At 37.9% G+C, this 27,050-nt stretch overlaps 4 protein-coding genes across 4 annotated transcripts in view; all 4 read left to right on the top strand.

Annotated features, from left to right (window-relative positions):
- The window catches only part of parp6b (poly (ADP-ribose) polymerase family, member 6b), a 549,184-nt gene that overhangs the window by 222,510 nt on the left and 299,624 nt on the right, over positions 1–27,050 (top strand). The gene's annotated exons all lie outside the window — the stretch shown is intronic.
- On the top strand, positions 1,316–9,208 carry ugt5a1 (UDP glucuronosyltransferase 5 family, polypeptide A1). Its single transcript, NM_001037420.3, is given in 2 exon segments — positions 1,316–1,671; positions 7,588–9,208. A coding segment is annotated over 1 exon segment (1,578 nt). The 5' UTR covers positions 1,316–1,671; positions 7,588–7,600; the 3' UTR covers positions 9,179–9,208.
- On the top strand, positions 1,316–15,615 carry ugt5a2 (UDP glucuronosyltransferase 5 family, polypeptide A2). Its single transcript, NM_001076723.3, is given in 2 exon segments — positions 1,316–1,671; positions 13,602–15,615. A coding segment is annotated over 1 exon segment (1,575 nt). The 5' UTR covers positions 1,316–1,671; positions 13,602–13,614; the 3' UTR covers positions 15,190–15,615.
- On the top strand, positions 21,640–23,329 carry ugt5a3 (UDP glucuronosyltransferase 5 family, polypeptide A3). The gene is given in 1 exon segment (NM_001177491.3): positions 21,640–23,329. A coding segment is annotated over 1 exon segment (1,575 nt). The 5' UTR covers positions 21,640–21,654; the 3' UTR covers positions 23,230–23,329.

The following is a 27,050-nucleotide window of genomic DNA, read 5'->3' as shown; positions in this document are numbered from 1 at the left end:
AAACATCAGTTCAATCATCAGTTGTTAGGCAGAACAGCAAATCTGCACAGAAAAAGTTACGCATACTCATAATAGAGCCTGCAAGAGAGTGAGCTTGAGCCCCTCCCGCCGGTGATTGTTCCTGAAAATGAGCACATTTTGGAACAAAAAATGTAACATTAAGTTGATAACGAGTACAAGACTTAGCTTCTTGGTTATTAGTCACACAAGGGCACAGCTGTTATGGAGCAAAATTATATGAGGTTTAGCACGTGAGGTTAAATAAGGATAAACACATCAGCATAAGTTCATGTAATTAGTTAAAAACTGAATTAAACTATTACTACATAGGATGAAGTAAAAATCATCAAAACAATCCTTCAGGTGTTTTCTAGAAGAAATGGCATAATGGATTTAAACCTGTCTGTACTTTGAGCATTCATAATCCCACCAGTTCAGGCACTATTGCCTGCAGAAATGCTGCTTAAACCAGGACAAAATAGTTTCCAGCATGTTTTTTTTTTTTTTTTTTTAATAAGAAATATGCAGGTTTTTTCACTTTCACAGAATCTGTAGACATTTTTTTGCAATTTCTGCTGAGAAATTTTGTAAAAATAAATAGATGAATAAAAGTCTGTGTATTTCTGTGCAATTATTTTTGGAAGTATCATAACTAAAAACTTATTTTGAAATAAAATTACTAAATTTTTAGCTTTTAATGTTTACAATGCAAATCCATCTAGTTTCACTGGATATTTTCTCTTTTTCAGACTATTCTCTGTAAATCCTAATGATGGTTGTGTGTGATAATCCCAGCAGTTTCTGAAAAACTCAGACCAGCCCGTCTGGCACCAACAAGCATGCCAAGTTCAAAGTCACTGAAATCACCATCAGCATCAGACCATCTTGACCACGTCTACATGCCTAAATGCGTTGATTTGATGCCATGTGATTGGCTTATTAGAAATTTGCATTAACAAGCAGTTGGATGGGTGTACCTAATAAAGTGGCCGGTGAGTGTACACTGTCTTGCTCAATTCAGTGTTTTTGAGTCCTAAAGACGCCAATGAACTTTTTACCCTTTAAGATATATACTTTTTTATTTTTAGAGCAAATAAAGGAGTAAGTTACCCCCAAAATAAATAAAGTTCTATCATATTTTATGTACTCTTTACTTGTTTTAAACCTGTTAAAGCTTCTGTTAAACACAAAAGAAGAACAAGCTCAGGTTTCCCTTTTTTTCTTTCCATTATTTAACCAGCTTGCACAATATCACTCATTTGGTACAGTTTGTCCCTGGAATGTCCTGATGGTGGGAGTGTAGCATGATGCTTTTACAAAAGCAGACATTTCATCTGAGGTATCATGTGGACTTCTGGCATGTGTGTGATGCGAAATCAATTATTATTTTCATCGAAAGTAAAATCTTAACACATTTCTTTAAACACTATGATGTTCGACTGTTTATAGTTCAAAATGTGTTCAGAGATCTTTGACCCATATTACGATGGCATTATTTAACTGTTCTGCCTGAAGGCACCTGATAGGCTTTTGCTGTGTTCACGTTCAAAGGAACCTTTCACCTGAATGCAGTTGAAAAGCTTGTAAATGCATTGCATTATAAATGTGCTGAAGGTTTCGGAAGCTACATTGCGCTGAGGGGAAATTCAAGCAGTACTTGCTGGTTGTCAGGTGAGATTTAAAACATTATTTAATTTTCAAAATCTGATTTGGCAAAGAAGACTTTTTTTCTGTCAGTCTATATGTAGGATTTGAGGTTTACATTTTGCTCTTCTTTACGTAATATCTGAGAATAACACTCTTATCGCTCTATCATATATGAGATTTGAAAAATTCAGCATCTGCCTATTACGTTATTGTGATAAATGTGAGTAAAAAGTGTCAAATGTTTTTATTTTTTTTATTTTTATGATGGTTTTAAAGGGTGAATGCGCACACAAAGTTATTTTAGCATGTTGGAGTGAACATGTAGATTTTAAAGCATGAGTATTAAAAGATTGTGTAACGTTGAGTGTGAAATATGGAGTACTTATTTGTCATGTGATTCTGATGCACAATGGACAAGATGTTCTGCTGCAACCAAATGTACACAGTTTTTTCTGTTTTTGTGACCACATTGATTTTTGGAGACCTGAAAATGGCAGCTTTTTAAAAACTGGTTTCAAAGTGCAAGTTCTGGGATCATCATGTCAGAGTATATTACAAAACTGCTTTATTGGAAAAAAATAGAACTGATTGGTTGTTCAGTTTGGCGCGTTCAGTACATTAAAGCTGAGAAAATGGAGCTCAAATAATGAAATCAAGCAAAGAATTTAAGACGGATGCCTGTTAATATACTTTTAACCTTTTTTCACTGAGTGGTATGGTACGGGTCACCTTTATCAGGCTCGCATTTCCACTGCTAAAAGGCTACCAGTGGTACTGTTTTGGTGGGCGTGGTGTACAACAAAGTTTCAGTCAACGTCATTCTTACTCGAGGAAATGTCAAAGTAAAGCTGGATGAGTCTCTCTTACATAGAGAGAAGCACTTCTCACAAAACAGAGGCTTTATATACTAACACTTGTGTATACATGTTCATTACTAAAATAAATAGCGAAATTAAGGCAAAAGAGCCTATTATAACATCTGCGATTATAGCAAATAAATAAATAAATGCAACATATATGAACACATACAGACCCTAACACTCTCTGATATGTTACCAAGTACAGAAAGACGGCACACAGCATAAAATTAGTCAATATTTTTTGGCTCAAAAACAACATATAGTCCAATCAATGCAATCCTCTCATTTGTATCTTTAATCTTCAGCAGCACATGTAAGCTCTTGTTAGAAAGTAATTCTGTCATTCCGGATTCATAATAGTCCAAAAGGTAATGGTATAAGTTAAACCTGGCAGTTTGTTCATGTTTTAGGTTGCTGAAAGAATCCTTTGCTCCTTTGTTTTTGTATGTATGTATGTATGTATGTATGTATGTATGTATGTATGTATGTATATATGTATGTATATATATATATATATATATATATATATATATATACATACATATATATATATATATATATATACATATATATATATATATATATATATATATATATATATATATATATATATATATGTGTATATATATATATATATATATATATATATATATATATATATATATATATATATATATATATATATATATATATGTATACGCATATAACCATAGTTTCCTGAAGGGAACGAGATGCTGCGTTGCTTTGTCATACTTTTTCATGACTGGTGTGCTCTGTTTGAGAGGTTTAAGCTGAAGTTCATTGTCTGCGTAGTGCTTTTATACTTTTGGTCTGACGTCACACATGCACTGTACATCCCGCCAATTGCATTCGATTGATTTCATCTGTGCTTCAGAAGGTTATAAGAGAGGTATGGCATCCCATTGTGGCTCCGAATAGAGACACTCAAACACAGCATCTCGATCACTTCAAGGAACCGTGGTTACATGTATAGCCTGAGACGTTTTCATTAGTTGTCATCAAAATTATCAATATTAAAAGAAACAAACACTTGAAATATATCAGTCTGTGGAATGAATGTACACATTATACAGGTTTCACTTCTTGAATGGAATTAGTGAAATCAAAATTTTGAAGATAATCTAAATATACGACCAGCAGAAGAAGTGGTCCAAGAATTGAGCCTTGAGGCATCCCTTTAACTAGATGCTGCAATGTAGGCACCTGCTGTTCTAGCTGTCTGTAGCTCTCACATGATGGCCCACTAAAGTTATAGGGTTGTCTTGTATGCCTGGTAGGAAGATCATGGGAAAACTAGGTGCTGCTGGGCCAGCAGTGGTATTCACTCTATGGTCTATGTGGGCCCTAGTGCCCAGTATAATTCAACAGGCTCATTATTTTTACGTACGCAGTTTTTGCAAATCCACCATAAAGCCTGGTTTATACTTCTGCGTCAAGTAACCGGCGTAACCCACGGCGCATGCAATGCGCGTAGCTGTGCATTTATACTTCTGCGCGCTGTCTCTGTTGGTCTGCATTAACACTTCCGAAACGCTAGTTGGCAGTGAGGTGTAAATGTTCCTCTGTGTCGAGTTTCTTCGCTGCTTTTTTTTCTGAACGCTTCCTGGATGTACAAGTGGCTCAAACTCGTTTTGTGGCAGGAACTGGCGGACGTGCAATAACTTTAACTATGAGGTAAACACAAAACAAAACAAAACTTTCCATCCGGAGCTCCTTCACGGGACTCCACACTTGTAAACAATTGCTCCATTGGCTCGCACCATTCGCGCGGCTCTCGGTCCCGCCCAGACACGTCAGCGCTACCAAGCCGACCAATCACAGAGCTTGTGCTACGCTTAGTTGCGATCGTGTAGTTAGATTTTTTGAGAGGTGCACGTCAGTGATACGCATACGCCGGCGTTTGACGCAGAAGTATAAATCAGCCTTAAGTTGCTGTGTTCGCTTTTTCAGATCTCAAATTTCTCTTGCAAGTGCCATTCACACCTGTTCTTCTTGACTAAATCCACCAGAGACCACTGTCGACTGATTTACCAACCAATTAACTGCACCCACTCCGTTCCCTAAACCCAACCGATATTGTTTTCAAAAGCACAGATTAGAGATGCGCGGTTGGAGGTTATAGCCGCGGACTCCGCGGATAAACCGCGGATCGGGCGGATGACGTTACGAAAAAATAATATTTTAATTAAATTCGGGCGGGTGGCGGGCGGTTGTACTGTTTTTATAGGCATAGCTGGCGCACCAACGAAAAAGCCTAGGACTGACTTCACAGAATGGGAGGAGGAATCGGATACACTAATTCTGGATGAAGTACAGAAGTATACCTCTACAAACTTCCGTATAGACGGATCAGCAGAGGAAAATCTACTTTCCTTTAGGGAGAAATAAAGCCAGTCATTCCCACGACTGCAGCACCTTTCCAAGAGAATTATATGCATTTCAGCAACAAGTGCTGCGAGCGAGCGCTCCTTCAGTGCAGCAGGGCGCATTATAGTGGCTATGCAGGCGCTCCCGTCTGAATCCTGACACTGTCATACATGCACTTAGCCTGGACAGACTTTATGTTCGCTCAAAGAGGGATGGCAAATCTATTTTTCTAATTTAATTTCTAATTGTGGGGGTGACTGAGCCTATAAGGCTTAGGCACGATATGACGTTTTTATTAAAAAAAATTTCAACTGTTTGCCAAAGCATGCGACTATAGCCTATGCCTACATTAAGATATTTATGTTAATATTTTTTTACTGCCTGTTGTTTCTTTTGGCAAATAAAATAGGTATTGTCTGATAGAGATATAAATAAAGGTTCATCTGTGTCGCAGAACTGGTGTTGTTTCCGATTTCTACAAGCTCAATAACATCCACAGCAAAAAATAAATAAATAAATAAATAAATAAATAGTCGAAAAACTGTGCCCATTAATTAGATGTGCAAGGCAAGCAGGTACGTTTTTGGGGTTGCTATGGACAACTACAAATGTAAACATTATTAGGCTATAATGTAAATGACTTATTATTATATCTATTTACTAAAAAATAAAGTAAAATAGGCATTTAGGAGTAGGCTAAATAGCAGCATGTTGAAATGATGTGTCAATGCGTTTTCTATTAGGCTACAATAAAAAAATTTGTATAGTACAGTGCGTTTAATTTAGGCTATTTATTTACTTTTGTCCCTGTGCGCCGATTGGAGACGGAGTTCACTGCTGATGAGAGCTCGGGTGCTTCTCATTTCTTATTTGTGCATCCTCGTTTCCTTTCCTTGCTTTCTTTCCTCGTGTTTCCACCCTACCGGGATACGAGGGAAGGACGCAAGGAAAAGACTGAAGGACCGAGGAATCGAATCAAGTGAAAAGACACTTTCTCGTATCTTTAGCGTCACTTCAAAGCGTCGTCAATTAATGACTTGCACGTTTGGATTAACTGCATGTCTACATTAAAGTCATTCTCTATTCTATAATGAGCAATTTTTTTGCTTTTGTTTTTGTTTTACCTGTTTTCTGGAATTGTTCTTCACCGGACTCAAACCCTGTCGTCGCGGTCAACTCCTCGTTTATTTTAATTTTTTAAAACTTTTATTTTACCTGCTTTCTGGAACTGTTCTTCACCAGACTCAAACCCTGTCATCACAGTCAACTCCTCTCTTAAGTCCGCCGGCGTATGTGTTGAGCCACCAGGCACACTTGTAACAGTGAAAATGCTGTTCACACAGAGGTAAGCGGTCAGCTGGTTGTGCAAAAAAGAAACAGAAGCAGCATCATACCACCCCGTAGCATTTGTTTTAAAGACAAAATGCAGCCATGCATAGTGAGCTACATAACTTGTGCTCTCCAGAAATGTATACAAAGGCACATTTTCAAAGTGAGCCTGCGTTGGTATAATTACAGGGATACTATGCTGGCAATGAGCACCATCCTTCAATAAGCCATAAACCAAGGTTCCTGAATCTTAATTGTCATTACTAATCCCAGGATGTCATTCAAAAAAGGGTAGGGCTCTGTCCCTGGCATCCTGGCCAAAGATGCCCACTGGTCACTGTCCATCATGGCTGCTTAACTCTTCCAATATCATCTAGCTCAGAACACTCTTCTCCATCAATAAGCTGGGTTCAGGTCTGGTGCAGAATGACTGCAATTGTGTATTATCACGGTGGAAGCTTCACACTGGTGAGAGTTTAGGAGATCCAAATCTGCAAGGTGCCCTCACTATATAAATGCAATGAAATATTTGGATTGTTCATTGTGACAAAAAGCAAATATCAACATAACTCTCTAAAGCAGGGGTGCTCAATCCTGTTCCTGGAGATCTACCTTTCTGCAGATTTCAGTTGCTACCCATATCAAACACACCTGAACCAATTAATTAGGACCTGAACACCACTTAATAATTACAGGCAGGTGTGTTTGATATGGGTAGCAACTGAAATCTGCAGGAAGGTTGATCTCCAGGAACAGGATTGAGCTCCCTGCTAAAAAATTCAGCTTAAACCAGCCTAGGCTGCTTGGCTGGTTTTAGCTGGTTGACCAAATCCAGCTAAAACCAGCTTGACCAGCCTGGTTTAAGCTGGATATAGCTGGACTCCCAGCTTGGCTAGGCTGGTCAAGCTGGTTTTAGCTGGTCATCTCCCAGCCTGACCAGCTAAGACCAGGCTGGAAATGGCTGGAAACCAGCCTGGAAATGGCCAAAACCCCTCTAAAACCAGCCTGGTCGACCAGCTAAAACCAGCCAACCAGCCTAGGCTGGTTTAAGCTGGATTTTTCAGCAGGGCAACTGGGTTTTTAGTATGTTTCTTAAACAGTTGGGTAATCCAAAACTGCTTACAAGAAGTGAGAAAAAGATCAGTATAAAGAGATGTGTTGATTTGAGGACAACAGAACAAATGGTTTAAGAAGATGAGATGGAATTGGAAAACCAAACGGGTGGTCGGACAGGATGATTTTGGAGACATCTGCAATAGAGAACAGGAATACTATAGGGATTGTGTGCTCTTATAATTTCTTCACTTTAAAAAAATCACTCTATATAAACCATTCATTGATTTCTTCTCTTTTGTTTTCAAAGGTCGCGTGCAAAGATGCATCATTCAGCACGTCTCTGTTTGTTTTCTCTTTTATGTGTATTATCTGGAACATACGGTGGTAAAGTGCTGGTATTTCCACTAGATGGAAGTCACTGGGTGAACATGAAGGTCCTTATTGAGGAACTGCATAGGAAAGGTCACAATGTGACTGTGGTAAGACCTTCCAACAGTTGGTATATCAAAGAGGAGTCTCCTTTCTACAGTTCCATCACAATTCCAAACACAGGAGGATTTGATGAGGAGTTTAGTGGTTTATTGATCAACCGTCTCTTGGAAATTAAAAGAGGAGGGTATTTTGTTTTGAACCGTGTTCGTCTGGAGTTTGAAATCATGATGAAGTTTAAAACCATGCATGAAGATATGTTGCAGATGATGGACAGAATGTTAGAAGACGAAAAAGTTATGAACTCCATCCAAGATGCTAAATTTGATGTGGTGCTAGCAGACCCCGCTGTAGGAGGTGGTCCAATCCTAGCTTATAAGTTTAATATTCCTTTAGTTTTTAATGTTCGGTGGACAATTCAGGGAGAAGGACATTTCGCTATTGCCCCTTCTCCTCTGTCTTATATCCCTGTTCCAGGAGTAGAGCTTACAGACAAGATGTCCTTCCTTCAACGTGTCAAGAACGTTTTGATATACTTAATCAGCCAGATCCAGATGCAAATCATGGTTGAACCCATCTATGCGCCTTTCTGTCACAAACATTTTGGCCCCAATGTTACATATTTCTCACTTTTCCAGGATGCAGATATTTGGCTCATGAGGAATGACTTTACCTTTGAGTTTCCACGACCTACAATGCCCAATATTGTCTATATGAGTGGTTTCCAGTGTAAACCTGCCAAGCCGCTTCCAAATGATCTTGAAAAGTTTGTGGAAAGCTCGGGAGAGCATGGAGTCATTGTCATGTCTTTAGGCACTCTCATTGCTCAGCTTCCACAAGATATGACTGATGACATAGCAGCGGCTTTTGCGGAGCTTCCTCAAAAAGTGATCTGGAGGTATACAGGACCACGACCTGTGACTCTTGGTAACAACACCTTACTTGTAGAATGGCTCCCTCAGAATGACCTGCTCGGACATCCCCAGATTAAAGTATTTGTGGCACATGGAGGAACCAACGGAATTCAGGAAGCCATCTACCATGGAGTGCCCATCTTGGGTCTACCTTTAGTTTTCGATCAGCCTGATAATCTCTTCAGAATGGAAGCAAAAGGGACAGCAAAGATTGTAGACATTGCAACTTTGGACAAGACTGTGTTTCTGGAAGCATTAAAGGAGGTTTTGTATAATCCGTCTTACAGAGAGAACATGCAGAGACTGTCCAAGCTGCACCACGACCAGCCATTGAAACCTCTTGATCGTGCCATGTTCTGGATCGAGTTTGTCATGAGGAACAAAGGAGCTCCTCATTTACGGACACAGTCTTTCAGAATGTCCTGGATTGAGTACCACTCTATAGATGTTATTCTGACATTAATGGTGACGGGTTTTGTATTTGCATTGATGATTGGTTATACAATTAAATATTTTTGCCTTTGTGTATTTAGAAAGAAAGTAAAGCGTGAGTGACATATTGGCTTAATATCAGTTCAAATGAAATTTTTGTATTTAGGAAGCATATTTTAATCCAGTGCATAAAACAAAAATGATCATTCAGAACAAATTCACAATTGTCCCTAAACTGAAGGTTTAGCATCAGCCGATTGTCAACAGGCAACAAACAGACTACAACTAGCTTCTGCTTTGTGTGAATGCTCTGAAAGTCAAAGATTAAGATTACAGTGTGATTTATCCTTCTGCATGAACTCAGTAATTAGGTTTAGGAAGTAATGTATTACTAACCAACTAAAGTAAAGACTAAATGCTTAGAATTTTAGGAAATTAATGTTTTTTTTTTTCTGTAGCATATTAATTCTGGTTATATACGTTCATAATAGTGATGGGAAGTTCGGATCATTTTGCTGACAAGGATCTTTGAGTCTCGTTCATCGAGATGAACGAATCTTTTTTCGAGTCATTTCATTCATTTGGTTCAATTTGCCAAAATATTATTAAAGGGCCATGAAACCCCCTCGTTTCAGCAGGGTGTTTTCACACCTCTACTGTGGAAAAAGTCAGAAAAGTGGGTGTGTCCAGCTCTGTTTAGGGGGGAGTGTCGGAGGAACTAAAGTGGGATGGTGTGGGAGTGTCTATTTGGGCACGCGCGAGTTTCAGAGTCAAAATACACAGACAGGAGAAAGTGATGGTGTTTAACCTACATGGACATCTGTAGTCGAATTATTTGCCAAATTATTAAATGTTGGACTTTAACTGCAGTTTGGCTCTTTCATTCAGGGAATTCATTCATGCCCCTCGCGACAAACAAGTTATTTGATTCGAGGAACTGCTCTAAGCGTGTATTTTTCATGCAATGTTTGATACCGCACGGCGAATGAGAGAAAAAAAACCTCCGCATTTCCCGGAAACTTAGATGCACACAGCAGGTAGCGTCAGAAAGCCGCGTGTGTTATTCCGGTCACTAAATGCGGTAAAAACCCTACACGAGGTTAAAGTTTGGTTGTGATGCTAACGTGTTTACACTCGGTGACTCGGTGCAATAGTTAACTTAGTTCGATACGAGCAAACTGAATAAACAAAGAGCACTGGTCGCTCACTTACCAAATCTGTAGAGACAGGACAATCACCAGCAACTAGAGCTGCGTCTTTATTTAGAGAAGACTACAAGCGAATCTGGATCTCAGCGTTTGGAGATGAGAACAGCTCTCAGGTAAACAATAATCCTCCTTAGACACGTAAGTTATTGTTGTCGAGCGTCGCGTACACTGTTAATTCACACGTGACTCCAGCTGCGCTCTCACAGAGAGAAAATGAAAACAAAACTTAACGGCAGCAAACTATAAAAGCAACACTTCACGCTTGTTTTGCCAACACAACGTGGCGTCTCTGTCGTGAAAACACTGTGACACTAATGAATATTAATGAAGTTGCACAATAGAGCACACTGATTGGTTTGAACCAAGCCTTACTCATGCATTAATGCATCACACTGTAAGACGTAATAAGACTCACTCTGGCACAGACGCCCAGTCTGCACGCTGGAATACAACGCTATTATGTCATGACCGTGACGCAGCTTCAAAAATTAGTTTCAAACCGGAAGTACGAATTTGCTTGAAATAACGCAAAAACAACCAATTTACACTTTTTAGTGAAATATAGGTGTCCTAATAGTGTTTTTAGCAGTGTGGGACTCATATACGACTGTCAACAGCTCAAAAAATGTGTTTTGGTGTTTCGTGACCCTTTAAAATGTTACGAATTGCTTCTAAACACATCTACAACTAGCCCAAAGGGTTGATTGCACGACAAATAAGTCATAAATAGGATATAAGAAGGAGAAAATAATAATTCAATGTTTACCTGCTGTTTTGTCTATGAAGGTATTGTTGTCTCCTTGCTCAGCTCACCTCTTCATGTCTTCAAATGTCAGGGGTTAATTTACGTTACACTGACAGTCACATATAATCTTAATCAATGCACAGTCTAAGCCGATAGAAGCCATGACCGTTCGTTCATCACGTGACAGAATGACTCAAACCCGAGGACTCGGGAGATGAGCGGTTCAATTCTTTTTCCGCCTCAAAACGCGTATGATTGAGTCGTGAAGAACGTGTGACTCAGACCTGATAGAGGACTAGAGAGGTGAGCGGATCAATTCTTTTTCCGCCTCAAAACGCGTATGATTGAGTCGTGAAGAACGTGTGACTCAGACCTGATAGAGGACTAGAGAGGTGAGCGGATCAATTCTTTTTCCGGCTCTAAACGCATATGATTGGCTTCTGCCAATGTGATGAAGACTTGAAATTAACGATACTACCTGCACAAATGTGCACACGCGCGGATGAACGAATCGTTCATGAACGACCCATCACTAGGCTCACACGGAATCTGCGCGCGCAGAATTTCGCCGACTTTTTGCAGATTTTCCGCAGAATTCCGCCGATTTCTGCAGATTTTTAGCCCATTATTAATTCTGTTTATTTACTTGAGTAAATGTGTAAATCAGAATTTATTCAGTTTTTATTCAGTAATTTGTTACTTTTAGTTTTAGTTATGATACTCCGCTGGATACTCCCAAAATAATTCCGCAGAAATCTGCAGATTTTTACCAAAATTCTCCGCAGAAATAGCAAAAAACGTCCGCAGATTCCGTCTGGCCCTGCCCATCACTAGTTCATAATGAAGGTTGGTAATGCAAAGGCATTAGTGTACTCTTCTCATTACTGAGAGGATGTTCTTTTTAGATGCAAACCATTTAATTAAAATGAAGTTCCTTGTTCAGTAGTTACATTCAATCATCACTGTCATTTCTTTGGTACTTGATATACTGGAAAACTTGATAATGGCTCCCTGGTAAGGTCTATCCACTTATTTCATGCAGATTTTGGAATATTGCATGAAAAATGCTTAATGGATATGCCAAGATGTGCATACATTTTTAAAATGTGCATAAAAATGCTTGTAGGCTAAAGTACAATGAAGTCAGAAGGCATTAATACTGCACCACATGCATAACATACTGCAGCTAAATGGCCAAATTGTAAAACATCAGAAATGTTGTATTAGTAATTCTAATCTTTATACCAGGGCTATTCAATTGACGGCCCGCAGGCCGAATCTGGCCCCAGAGGCAATTTGTTCCGGCCCTCTACATAGTGTGAGCAAGACATCAAAAATAAATTTAGCATATGAATGTGACATGAATTAATGTTATTTAGCATGTAAACACAACATATGAATGTGTCTGAATGTAGAAAAAGCCTACTTCAGCAATGCACTGATTTTGTTGTGCTCTGAAATACATTTGAATGCTTGTAAAAAAAAGAAAAAAAAAGTCTTTTGTACAATGCACTGATATTATGTAGTTTCAAAATACAATTTATTAACATTTTAATGTAGAAAAGCCAACGTGGGTGTCTTAAGGACAAATACAGCATATGGGCTCCTATATGCAGTTGTGTGTATAAAATAGCAAGTCATATCTCGCTGGCCCTTCGTTTTGGATGCTTTTCATGAACCGGCCCCGCCGACAAACTAATTGAATAGCCCTGCCCTATACCCTTAGCCAAGTTCCATCATCAATTTGAAATTGGATTGTTAATACCTCCCAGACCCGTCCTGAGTGCCTCCAAACGCCAGGTATGACTGCGTTTGCTGAGTTTGATCTACTGTGTCTTTTGATATGAAAGTCATTTATTATATATGAAAAAAGGCCCACAGTGGATTCTCATTATAAAGCAAATTTTATTTTTCATTTTTGATATTTGCTGCCAATTTATCAGAACATGACGATTTTGTTCTCGTTGATTCATTGTTTTGTAATGGTACCTAATTGGCAAATATTGTATGTGATGTTCTAATTTTGTGAATAAATCTAATCCACATCTTTGGATTAAAGCTTTGCTTGTGTCTTCAAGGGTCAATTAATAAGGTCAAAATTATCCCCGTCATCTGATTTTCAAGTAGGTGATATACTGAATAGCAGTTTTTACTCTACACTGTGTGGATACTGAAAACTGAAAAACATGACGGTTTCAGTGAAGTTTCTATCCATTTTACTACAGATCCATACACAAAGAATGCTACTTTAGAATAGGATAGCTCTTGCTTAAGATTTTAAAAAGCAAATATAGAAAGTACTGACACATTGTGATCTTCATGTGCTACATATTCACTAGACAAAATAGGGTAAAGATTCTTTTGTTGTAGCTCCACCTCCTTGGAGAAGTTAGAAACAATTTTGCTTTTCATCTATATACACCTTTCAGTGTTAACCATGGTCTGGGATCTGCAAACCTTGGTAATAGTTTCATGATGAAGGCCTGCAACAATTCTATGAAATTTCAGGGCAATAACAGGGCATTTATGTACCACTCAGTTTTGATAAATTATTATTTTGTTTAATTCTCTGTTATATTCTTTCTTATTTAAGGTTAGCAGCAAAGATGCATTCCCACATCCATCTCGGATTGTTCCTTCTGTTATGTGTCCTTTCAAGATCTTACGCTGGTAAACTTCTCGTGGTTCCTGTGGAAGGAAGTCACTGGGTCAATATGAAAGTCCTTATTGTGGAATTACATTCGAGGGGTCACAGTATCACCGTGGTCCGAGGTTCTAGCAGCTGGTACATTGAGGAACAGTCTCCTCTCTACACTTCTATCACTGTGGACAACGGGGTATTTGATGATGACTTCATGGAGAAGTTCCTCCCTCACTTACTGAAAATTCAGAGACAAGGAAAATCATTTTGGAATGAAATGGCACTTGCTGACGAAATGATTCACTTTGTTACAGAGACTCATAAGCAATCCTGCAATATGACAGCAATATTGTTTGAAAATGAAACCTTGATGAATTCTCTTAAAGATGCTGCATATGATGTTGTCCTGACGGATCCTGCTTATGGAAGTGGTGTATTACTAGCACATCGTCTTGGACTCCCTCTCGTGTATAATGTCCGCTGGACCGTATATGGAGAAGCCCATTTTGATATAGCTCCATCTCCTCTCTCATATGTACCTGTTTCAGGCTTACAACTAACGGACAAGATGACATTCAGTCAGAGAGTCATGAACATGATGACATATATAATGATTCGCTATAAATATTCCAAGAACTTTGGTTCTCCTTACCAAGAGCTCACCCAGAAATATTTTGGCCCCAATGTTAATTTCTTCTCGCTTCTTCAGGATGCAGACCTCTGGCTCATGAGAAACGATTTTACTTTTGAGTTTCCACGACCCACGATGCCAAATGTGGTCTACATGGGAGGCTTCCAGTGCAAACCTGCGAAGCCACTTCCAGGTGATCTTGAGGAGTTTGTGCAGAGCTCTGGAGAACATGGGGTGATCATGATGAGTTTGGGGACAGTTTTTGGTCAGCTTCTGAGTGAACTCAATGATGAAATTGCTGCAGCATTCGCTCAACTGCCTCAAAAAGTCATTTGGAGATACACAGGTCCACGACCTGCAAACCTTGGCAACAATACTTTGATTGTGAACTGGCTGCCCCAGAATGACTTGCTTGGACATCCTAAAACTAAACTGTTTGTAGCACATGGAGGCACCAATGGACTTCAGGAAGCCATCTATCACGGGGTTCCCATTGTAGGCCTTCCTTTAGCTTTTGATCAGCCTGATAATCTCTCCAGGATGCGAGCAAAGGGAACAGCAAAAATTGTAGAATTTGCAACTTTGGACAGGGCTGTGTTTCTGGAGGCGTTGAAGGAAGTGTTGCATAATCCGTCTTACAGAGAGAACATGCAGAGACTGTCCAAGCTGCACCACGACCAGCCAATGAAACCTCTTGATCGTGCCATCTTCTGGATTGAGTTTGTCATGAGGAATAAAGGAGCTCCTCATTTACGGGCACAGTCTTTCAGAATGTCCTGGATTGAGTATCAGTCTATAGATGTTATTTTGACATTAATGTTGATGGTTTTAGTATTTGTTTTACTGACCGTTTATACAATGAAATATTTTTGCCTTTGTTTATTCAGAAAGAAAGTAAAGCGTGAGTGACATATTGGCTGGAAATATCACTCATTTGAAATTGTTTCACTTTCTCATTATTTTAATCCAGTGCATAAAACTAAAATAATCATTCAGAAAACATTCATAATTGTTCCACAACAATCAGCCAATGAATCCTTTTGAACATGCTATATTCTGGATTGAGTTTGTCATAAAAAAATGTAGGAGCTCCTCATTTACAAACACTGTCTTACAGATTGTCCTGGATTATAAAAAGTATTTTGACTTTAACAGCAGCATTCATAGCATTTGATTGTGTTTGTACATGTGATCCAATACATTTTGAGGTTTAATTCAAAAAGAAAGTACAACATGAATGATAGAAATAATAACTGTACGTGTTCAATGTTGAGAATTTGTTTGAGATGTAAAAGATCATTTTAATGAGAATAAAATATAAATTCAGTACAGCGATTCATGATTTTACTGATCATTTCTTACTGTTTTTGGGGTTGGAAGTACAGAAAAACATTTGTAACTGGTGTAACGCAATGGCTAATGTTTACCTTTATGGGGGACACTATTATTGAATTTATGATCAAGGTAATAAGTTTCTTTACTTGAGGTTAAAAAGTTCAGCATCGGACTTGTTTCATTTGCATGCTTTATAGGTCTTAAACTCAATTCCCGGAGGGCTGCAGCTCTGCACTGTTTTGCTCCAACCCTGGTCAAACACAGCTGATCCAACTAATGCAGGTGTTCATGACTCTTTTGAACACCTTGATTATTTGGATCAGCTGTTTGATAGGGTTGGAGCAAAACTGTGAAGAGCTGCGACCCTCTAGGAATTGCAATTTTTTTCCAACAATTATGGCCGGCGCGTCCATAGAGGTGATCTAGGTGGCCGCCTAAATAGGGAGGGCGGCAAACACTGGTCTTCATTTCATGACCGGGTCACTTTCGTTTTCACTTTCGGGTTGAGGGTGGTGTGACAGTCCTTTGCCTAGAGCAGCAGATCAGTTTGCTCCAGCCGTGCCAACAAGCGATACCAAACATTTATTCAGATTACTGCTAGCTTCTGCATTGTGTTAATGCTCTGTGAGTCAAAGATTGAGATTAGGACAATCTAATGCAGTGTTTCTCAACTGGTGGGTCCCGGCCCAAAAGTGGGTCACTGTAACAAAATTTTATTTTTTTAACTTCTTTTGACTTTTATTTTGAAATGCGTGCATGACAACCCTACCGTTTGACATGTGAAATTTTATTTAATCATAGCAACAAATATGTCGAAGCGCAAGTACGACCCTGAATAAGTATGGATTTACATATGTTGATGACAAAAAAGACTTAAAACCTCAGTGTGTCATAAGTAGCGAGGTGCTCTCACAAGAGAGCACAAGACCTTCTAAATTAAAATGACATTTAGAAACCAGACAACATGTTTTATTAACAGTTCAGTTTAGTTAATGGTAACTGAACCTTTCCTTTCCTAACCACTGTTTACAGTATTTGTCGTTTTTACTTTGTAATATTTCTATAATTTGATACATTTTGTTAAATGACAGCAGTAAAATATTGTAAGTCTTGGTGATTTGTTTATGATTTATCTGTCACTACTTTTGTATGTTAACAAATAAATACAAATTAATTACAATTCCTAAAATTGTATTATAGTTCCTAAAAATTTTGCGGCTTGATGACCATGTAAAAATGTGGGTCCCATAGCCAAACCAGTTGAGAACCCCTGGTCTAATGTATCCTTATGAATGGACTCATGTAATAAGCATGTAAATGTACAGAAGGTTTTAGCTGGAATATATTACTAAACCACTGAAATAAGGACTAAATACTTAATATTTGATTAAATTAATGGGGATTTTTGTCTGAAGCATATTCATTCAGATTATTTACTTTCTTAATGAAGGTTTTTAATGCAAAGCCATTAGTGCATTCTTCTCATTACTGAGATGATGTTCTTTTTAGATGCAAGTAGTTCAACTAAAAAGTTCATTTTTCAGTAGTTACTCAGCAGGCACACAACATCATAAAACGTTAATATTAGGTCGATTTAGGTCATGACGTCAGGTGACCAAAATTCAATGTCTATCCAGCATCTAAGAACAATGTTATTTTGATGTCCCATAGCGATGTCAAACTACATTGATATTTGGTTGATTTTAGTCTGTGTTGGAAAGTGACCAAAATCCTACATGTGATAGATGTCATAGTAGTAACATCTACACAATGTCAAGGTGTAACAAGATTAAACCTTGATATTTGGTTGATTTTAGGTTGATTTTCAAGTTGGACATTGACAACAGCCTGACGTTGGGTTCTGACAACAACTCAATTTTCATTTACAAACAAAATTCAACATCTCCATGACGTTGGGGTATAATGGGGTACAAAATCAATATGACGTCATGTTGATGTCCTGTGCCTGCAGTGTACATTCAAACATCCTTGTCATTTCTTTAGTACTTGATACACTAGAAGAGTTGACAAGGGCCTCCTGGTGAGGTTTCTTTCCCAATATATGTTTGTCTCCATCTATTTTTATGTGCATATTGGAATATCGAATAAAATGTTTATTGGGAATGCCAAGATGCTCATAAATTTTGAAACTTGTAGGTTCAATTATGATGAAAAAACATTACGAAATAAATTTCAGCATGCTCATTAAACAAGTGGAGATTTTATTTTAATAGATGATGTAATAACTCGTGTGAAAAATAAGTGAGGTGGGACGGTATTAATGGACAAGTGAAGTTTATGTATAAACTAATTTCGAGAGGATCACGTGCTTATGATTGCTAGCGACTGGATCCGCATTATCCAATTCACAATGCTCCAATCAGATGACTCCTAAACTACTATAAATACCCTGGGTTTCATTCCACTGCTATCTTCGAGTCCCCCCTTCCACCCCTGCTCCTCCTTCTTCCTAGATGGGTGACACGGTGGCCCAGTGCGTAGCACTGTTGCCTCACAGCAAGAATGTCTCTGGTTCCAGGCTTTACCAAACCAGCAAACATTTCTGTGTGGAGTTGGCACATTCTCCCCGTGCTCATGTGGGTTTCCCCCGGGTTCCCCGGTTTCCTCCCACCGTCCAAAAACATGCAAATTAAGTTAATTGACTAAACCAAATCGGCACCATAGACATGCTTCTAGTATGTAGTTATCTCAAAAGTGCAATCACTTACTGTTCATTGGTTACAGCAGGAGAGTTCTCGAGATCTACCTGAGCTCAAACTCCCCTCCCGCCTTGCAATGGGAGGGAGCCCCGGGCTCAAGGATCTCAGGAGCTCATGGCTCTCTCCCAGGACAGCATGCCAAACAAGCTTTATAATCAATTATCAGCTAAGTGGGAACTCTTGAAACTGCAGCGAAACGACCAAATTATAAAATATCTGAAATGTTGTTTTGGACATTCTAATCCCTATACTCTTAAGCCGCAGTCCCACTGCACTTTTTGCCTCATAGACTTCCATTCATACACATACGAAAGCGGCAGACCAGAAATGCAAGCTTGTTCGACAAATTTCGCAGTTTGCTGCTTTGGAAAGTTTAAGCTTAGTGAACTCTGACCTGCGAAATCGCATCACATAATTGCCTACGACCAGTCAAAAACTAAAACATAACCTTTCTGTGGAGAAATTTAAAATATGGACCAATCGCTCACTTTTTAAAATATCTAATCATCTGGTTTAATCCCGCACCTTCCACAAAACCACCAGAAAGAATTTCGCATGCTTAAACCTAGTGTGGTCGAGGCATTAGCCAAACTACATCATCAAATTGAAACTGAATTGGTAATCCCTCCCAGAACTGAATGCATCTAAAAGACACATATGAATGCTTTTACTACGTTTAATCTACTGTATGTCTTCTGAAATGCAAGTCATTTATTATATAAGGAAAAAAGGCCCACAGTTGATTCTCCAAATCCAATAAATTCAATTTTGTAAAGTTTATTTATAAAACAATTTCAAGAAGATCACATACTTATGATTGATCACGACTGGGCCCGCATTAGCTAATACATGGTTCTCCAATCAGAAGATTCCTAAGCCACTATAAATAACCAGTCTTCATACCACAATCATCTTTGTCATGAAGAATCCCCCCATTCCCCCCCCCCCCCTTTTTTTACCTAGATTAGACAGCATGGTGGCCCAGTGGTTAGTACTGTTGCCTCACAGCAAGAACATTGCTGATTCCGGTCCTTGCAGGGCCGGTTGGCGTTTTTGGTCTGTCTTTCCGCTGTTATGCAGATGACACTCAAATTTACCTGCCTTTAAAAGAGAATTCTAGTGGACTGGAGACTCTTATGTCTTGCCTTGCAGATGTGAAAGCCTGGTTGTCTTTAAACTGTCTAGATTTTAATGAGAGAAAAACTGAAACAATTGTGTTCAGCTCGTCAATTTATTCTAGGACAGCACCAGCTGATCTTGGTGAATTGGGGTTGTCTGTGAATCCTTGTGTAAAAAATCTGGGTGTTATCTTTGATGATGGCTTAAGATTTGATAAGCAGATTAACGCAGTGGTCAAATCCTGCTTTTTTCAGCTTCGACTTTTAAAAACAGTCAAACCTATTTTATCTAGAAATAATTTTTGAAAAAATAATTCATGCTTTTATTACTTCAAGATTGGACTACTGTAATGTGCTATATTTTGGGATCAGTGAGACAACTCTATCCCGCCTACAGCTAGTTCAAAATGCGGCTGCTCTGCCCCTCTGTATTAGGTCTATATCATCGCAGTCTGTTTTTAAATCTAGGTTGAAAACTTACCTTTTTGATTTGCCATTTTATAAGTGAGAATTGTTTGTTTTTAGATATAATAACTATTAGTGAGATTTTTGTTTTTACCTATATTAACTATTTGTGAGAGTTGTTTGTTTTAGCTATAATTTTATACTTGTTCTTTGTGATTTATTGTTCAGGTCAACCTTTGGTTGTGTTTAATAGTGCTATATAAATAAAATTGACATTGACATTGACATTTTGTGCAGAGTTTGCGAGTTCTCCCCTTGTTCACATTGGTTTTCGCTGGCAGGGTTCAACGCTAAGGATATTTTCTACTGGCCCGATTGGACCAGTGGTTTAGATTGTTACTTGCCCTGCCAAAATTTTCACTGGCCCCGCGGAAAAAAATAAAAATAAAAAATAGCAAATTCTTAGCCACATATTTTAAATGATGTAAAAAATAATGCCTGTGAATTTAGAATTTAAATATTTAAAATATTTAAAATCTTTAGCAGTAAAATAAAGCTGTATGGAAAATCTGCTGGTATTTTGTTGCAAAACAAAAGGTGGCTGACCTAAAAGTGACAGAATACTATGCAAAGCATCACTTGGTTTTTTTCATTGTGTTGTACCCATGTAAATATCTGTTTCCACAACGTTAGAAACAGACGTTTTCTTTTAGCCTCATAATTTGATGTTGCCATCTCTTCACTTTACTGGTTTTTACCAGGTTGTGGAAAAAAATAATGTGCTCACAACATCCAGTCAGATAAAAGCAACCAAAAAGCAATATGGACTTCATAGAAAAGGCGAAACATTCAAAGACTTAAAAGCACAAATTGTTTCTCAATTCTAAGACTTTATATATGCATGCAATTGACAAAGAGTCGAAGGCAAATTCAAATTTTGTGACAAGGCAGCACTGGCCTGATTGGGCCAATAGCAATTCTCTCTACTGTCCCGAACATCCCCCCAGTTCCCCAGTTTCCTCCCACCGTCCAAAGACATGGTCAAGTTCCTTTCCAACAGTATTTTTTTATAAAGCCACAAATAAGCGGGATTGAGATCTACCTGAGCTCAATCTCCCCTCTCGACCTGCAAACGAGAGGAAGCCCAGGGCTTGAGGATCTTTTGAGCTCAACGAGCCAAACAAGCTTATAACCTTCAGCTAAGTGTGTTTATCAAGTGTAAGTTTATCAGAAAGTGACGATTTTGTTCTCTTTGACTCACTGTTCGGTAATTTTGCCTCAGTTGCAAATGTTTTATGTGATGTTCCAGTTTTGTAGATAAATCTAATCCACATCTTTGGATTGAACCATTGTTTGTGTCATCAAGGGTCAATTAATAAGGTGACAATTATCCCCGTCATCTGATTTTCAAGTTGTCGATACACTGAAAAGCAGTTTTTTTTCTACACACTGTCTGGATACTGAAAAACATGATGATGATTTTAGTGACATTTCTGTCCATTTTATGACAGATCCATAGACAAGGAATATTATTTGAGAATGGGACAGCTCTTGCTAAGATTTCAAAAGCAAATATCCAATATGCAAAGTACTGACACATTGTGATCTTCTTCTGCTAAATATCCAGTAGACAATCTAGGGTAAAGATTAGTTTGTTGTAGATCTATCTTAGTAGTATTTTTTTAGATGAAGGGGTGAAACAGTTCAGTGATATTTCAGGGAAATAACAGGTCATTTGTTTATCACTGAATTTAATTCTCTGTTATATTCTTTCTCATTTAAGGTTGGCTACAAAGATGCATCCCTCCACCCATCTCGGATTGTTCCTTCTGTTATGTGTCCTTTCAAGATCTTACGCTGGTAAACTTCTAGTGGTTCCTGTGGATGGAAGTCATTGGGTCAATATGAAAGTCCTTATTGTGGAATTACATTCGAGGGGTCACAGTATCACCGTGGTCCGAGGTTCTAGCAGCTGGTACATTGAGGAACAGTCTCCTCTCTACACTTCTATCACTGTGGACAACGGGGTATTTGATGATGACTTCATGGAGACGTTCCTCCCTCACTTACTGAAAATGCAGAGACAAGGAAAATCATTTTGGACTGAAATGGCACTTGCTGACGAAACGTATAGCAGATTTACAGAGATTCATCAGGAAATATGCAAAATGACAGCTACAATGTTTGAAAATGAAACCTTGATGAATTCTCTTAAAGATGCTGCATATGATGTTGTCCTGACAGATCCTGCTTTTGGAGGTGGTGTATTACTGGCACATCGTCTTGGACTCCCTCTCGTGTATAATGTCCGCTGGACCATGTATGGAGAAGCCCATTTTGATATAGCTCCAACTCCTCTTTCATACGTACCTGTAACTGGCTTACAACTAACGGACAAGATGACATTCAGTCAGAGAGTCATGAACATGATGACATATATAATGATTCTTTATAAAAATTCCAAGTACTTTGGTTCTCCTTACCAAGAGCTCACCCAGAAATATTTTGGCCCCAATGTTAATTTCTTCTCGCTGCTTCAGGATGCAGACCTCTGGCTCATGAGAAACGATTTTACTTTTGAGTTTCCACGACCCACGATGCCAAATGTGGTCTACATGGGAGGCTTTCAGTGCAAACCTGCAAAGCCACTTCCAGGTGATCTTGAGGAGTTTGTGCAGAGCTCTGGAGAACATGGGGTGATCATGATGAGTTTGGGGACAGTTTTTGGTCAGCTTCTGAGTGAACTCAATGATGAAATTGCTGCAGCATTCGCTCAACTGCCTCAAAAAGTAATTTGGAGATACACAGGTCCACGACCTGCAAACCTTGGCAACAATACTTTGATTGTGAACTGGCTGCCCCAGAATGACTTGCTTGGACATCCTAAAACTAAACTGTTTGTAGCACATGGAGGCACCAATGGACTTCAGGAAGCCATCTATCACGGGGTGCCCATTGTAGGCCTTCCTTTAGCTTTTGATCAGCCTGATAATCTCTCCAGGATGCGAGCAAAGGGAACAGCAAAAATTGTAGAATTTGCAACTTTGGACAGGGCTGTGTTTCTGGAGGCGTTGAAGGAAGTGTTGCATAATCCGTCTTACAGAGAGAACATGCAGAGACTGTCCAAGCTGCACCACGACCAGCCAATGAAACCTCTTGATCGTGCCATCTTCTGGATTGAGTTTGTCATGAGGAATAAAGGAGCTCCTCATTTACGGACACAGTCTTTCAGAATGTCCTGGATTGAGTATCAGTCTATAGATGTTATTTTGACATTAATGGTGATGGTTTTAGTATTTGCGTTGGTGACTGCTTATATGACCAAATACTTTTGCCTTTGCTTATTTAGAAAGAAAGTAAAGCGTGAGTGACATACTGACTGAAAATATCAGTTAATTAGAATTTTTTTCCACTTAAGAATCGTTATTTACCTGAAATGAAAATTCAGAACAAATGCAGTCCTGTCAATACTTTTAACTGACAATTACAATCATTTTTACAGCCATCAGTAGCTGCTTCCATTCACATGTTTTGATTCACATTTTGAATAAAATAGACTTGCTGCACATACATTTTGAAAATCCACATTAACCCTTGTGCACTGTTCAAATTTACTACCCCCTTGTTATGTTAGGGATAACAAAACATCCACTGAATTAAACTGCTGTAAAAATGCATTAGATAATTTTTTTTTTTTTTTTTTTGCATGAATCTGTTAATCAACCTCAGTCCTGATTAAAACTACTCAATTGTTTAGAAAATTACAGGATTTGTAACTCTTTAATTGCCAAGTTCACAAATGATATCACTGTTTTGGTGAAAACACACAGAAAATGACGTATTTTCAATATAAAAAGTAATTGCGGACTGGATTATAACTAGGCTTGTTTCCACAGGCCTGTCTAAAGGGTTAATGGTGTCAACTGATGATCAACAGTAAAATGAAAATTTTACCTCTTCCCAACAGGGAAAACCACCAACAATCAAAAATGCATGATTAAATGGTGTCACAATTTTGCAATTAAAAATGTGGTTATGGAAATCAATCGGGCAAAAAAAAAGTTAATTAGGGAGAGAAAAAAAATTAAAATTAATCAAATATTAATAAATCATATTATCAAAAGCAATGTTGTTTCACCTGGCCAAGACTTTGATTAAATGTAAAGATATATAAATTCGCACTTACTTTTTATATTGAAAATACGTTATTTTGTGTTTTTTCCCCACCAAATCAGTGACATCATTTGTGAATTTGGCAATGAAAGAATTAAAAATCCTGTGATTTTTCTAAACAATTTAGCTTGATTAACAGATTTGTGAAATGGAAAAAAAAAAAGAATAATAAAAAAAGAACAATTTTATGCATTATTACAGTTTAATTTAGTGGATGTTTTCATCCCGAACATAACAAAAGGGTAGTAAATTTTCCCAAAGTGTATAACAGAATTATTATTTTTTTGAATTTAAAGCATTTTCACAAAATTTGTGGCCTATTGCTGATAAATTTCATTGGCTGACGCTGCTATGTCAACTTCAGACATGCCCTCTTTCAAGTGTTCAGATTAAGACTCAAAATCACTCCAGAGTGGATGAAACAATCCCCAACTGTACATAAGGTTTAACTTATGCACACAAATGCGTGGGATCAAATTATTATTTTATAAGAAAAAATGTGCATAAACCATGATGGAAACACATACCATTATAGCATGTGCATCAAAAATGACCATGTTGTAACAAAAACTGTCATGATGGTACCAACAACACTGCACAACATCTGAAATGGTTCTTTGGTCATTCTAAAAGCCCTTAGCCATAGTCTGTCATCAAAGCTCTTCAGTCACTTTATTACACCTCTGAATGTTCTATACTGGCTGCTTTTCCAAACAGTCGTCTTACGCCACCAAAAGCCACAGCACATTCATCAAGTTTAATATTCTTCTTCTGAGGCCCAATTTATTTATTATATAAGAAAATAGCCCCCAGATGCTTCTTCTAACCAGCGAGTTCCATTTTTTTAAATATATTTGGCACCTATTTATCAAGAAGTGATGCTTTCTTTCTCTTTAACTGTTTAGATGGAAATGCGGCTTTATTTTCAAAGTTTTATGCAATATTGCAGTTTTTAAGTAAGTTTCACATCTTAAGATGTGAAACTTAGATTGTGAAAGATAGAATTTACAAGGGCTATTATTCTAACATTTACATGGTCCCACTTTATATTAAGTGGCCTTAACTATTATGTACTTACACAGGAATTAATAGTTTGTTAGTTTGTACGTTTTTTATTACGTTATCCATCGCGCTAGGTTATTCATCCATCCATCCATCTGTTGTTGTTGTTGTTGTTTTTTTACACCAACCCATCCAAGCACATTTTACATCTAATTAGTCAGTGTTGCCAGATTGGGTAGTTTTGAATTTGATTTTAAAGGTAATAAATGGCATTAGCGGGTTGACAAAATTTGGCCGGTTTTGAAATGTAAATTTTATATGCAACTTGTTTAACAAAACATAACTGTGTGCTCCTACTCCATTATAGTGACAGTGCATGGCGCAATCCTCGTGATGCATAGTAACTCCATCCGCAAGATGTGGTGAAGGAAAGATGTATCAAAATCTGACTACCTGGACAAATCTGACACCCACTTTGCGCATCACGCAGCCCCTACACGTGGTTCATGACTTTTATCAATATTTTTTTTCCAATTGATAGCAAGAACAAGCAAATAAGCGTTGTCTGATTGACAAGCAGCGCCTAATTATGTTAAAAAGAATTTAAAACGCGGTTTTGGACTGGTTTGGGGCTGGAAAAAGTCAGCTACATCTGGCAACACTGGGTAATGAAAGCCCTGGAATTTAATGCATGCCGATCGATCACTGACTGATAGACTGAGATTCGGCTGCGGGGTTTAAAGGGTTAAAGTTCTTTTTCACAGCACCACAGTATAGCCAACTTGGTGCTGTGTTTGTTCCTGACTGTCATTTTTCAGATTTTTATACAATAACCTAAGTAGGACTCGTCGGTCGTTTGCTTTTGAAGGAGCAGCAGAGATATTGGGACTTTGTCAGACTTTGACAGGGACTTGACAGTAACTGTTACAGTTCAAGTAGACCAGTTTCTTCTTCCTCCGGATCATAACATGTAAGTGTAATTAAAATTGTTGCCTCGTTTTGTGTAGTTTGCAAAATTTGTGTGTGTTGTAAGTTGTAATCGCTTCACGTGGCTTGTAATCACTTATCTTGTATAGATCAGTGCTTGTACTGTGTCTTGTATAGAGTTAGTTTTGTTTCTTTATTATTCAATCAAAAATATTTAGTTTTAAAGAAAAAATAAGTATGTAGTAATTAAAAAATAAAAGATTTCAAATAAAAAACACGTTTAATTAAAAAAAAACTTATGTCAATAATAAAAATATATATTTTTGGATTGCAAAAAAATAAACAATTGTCCTATTATGCTGTTACTACAATTTTCATTGCACATTCATTAATTTTGCTCTATTTTCTGATGTCTTTTATTGCACATCTAGAATCTTTGCTTGCAGGTTGAAATGTTTTGCTTGTGAGTTGAAAAGTTTTGAACCCATAAATGCCAGGGTTAATTTTGTGTCTTTATTATTCAAACAAACATATGAAGTTTTTGACCAAAATTAGATACAATGCAATTAAAAAAATAAAAGATTTCAAATAATAAAAAAACATTTATTTAAAAAAATGCACACAGCAAAAAAAAAAAAAAACTATTATCATTTTATGCAGTTACCCCCTAATCAATTTATTGTGTGCTCGTTCATTTTGCTTCCGGTTTTGTTTCATTTTTGCGGATCTAAAATCTTTGCTTTTGAGTTGAAAAGTTTTACGAGATGAAAACTGCAGCTCTGTGGGCGGGATCCACATTTAGTCAGTGTCAGTCGGAGCTCTAAGAACAACGTTTAGCGTGTCACACTGCTCCGTCTATCGTGTTTTAGTCCATTACGAACCTGTACAGGGGCTTGTGGTGCTATGGACTTAATGTAACCTACTAGACATAATAACATGAAATCTGTTTGAATAATTCAAAATATAACAATTTATTAGTCAGGTAAATGTGTATCATGCCAATTCATTCAGTTCATTCCTTCATTCAGATATCAAATTATCAAAGATCAAAAGAGGCATACCTGATTTAAAAATATATATGGAGCATGAG

Source organism: Danio rerio, chromosome 25 (assembly GCF_052040795.2).
Source record: "Danio rerio strain M-AB ecotype USA chromosome 25, GRCz13ab, whole genome shotgun sequence".
In the NCBI taxonomy this organism is placed as follows: Eukaryota; Metazoa; Chordata; class Actinopteri; order Cypriniformes; family Danionidae; genus Danio; species Danio rerio.
The sequence above is the reverse complement of the archived record's forward strand: the minus strand, read 5'-3'. Positions and strand labels throughout refer to the sequence as shown.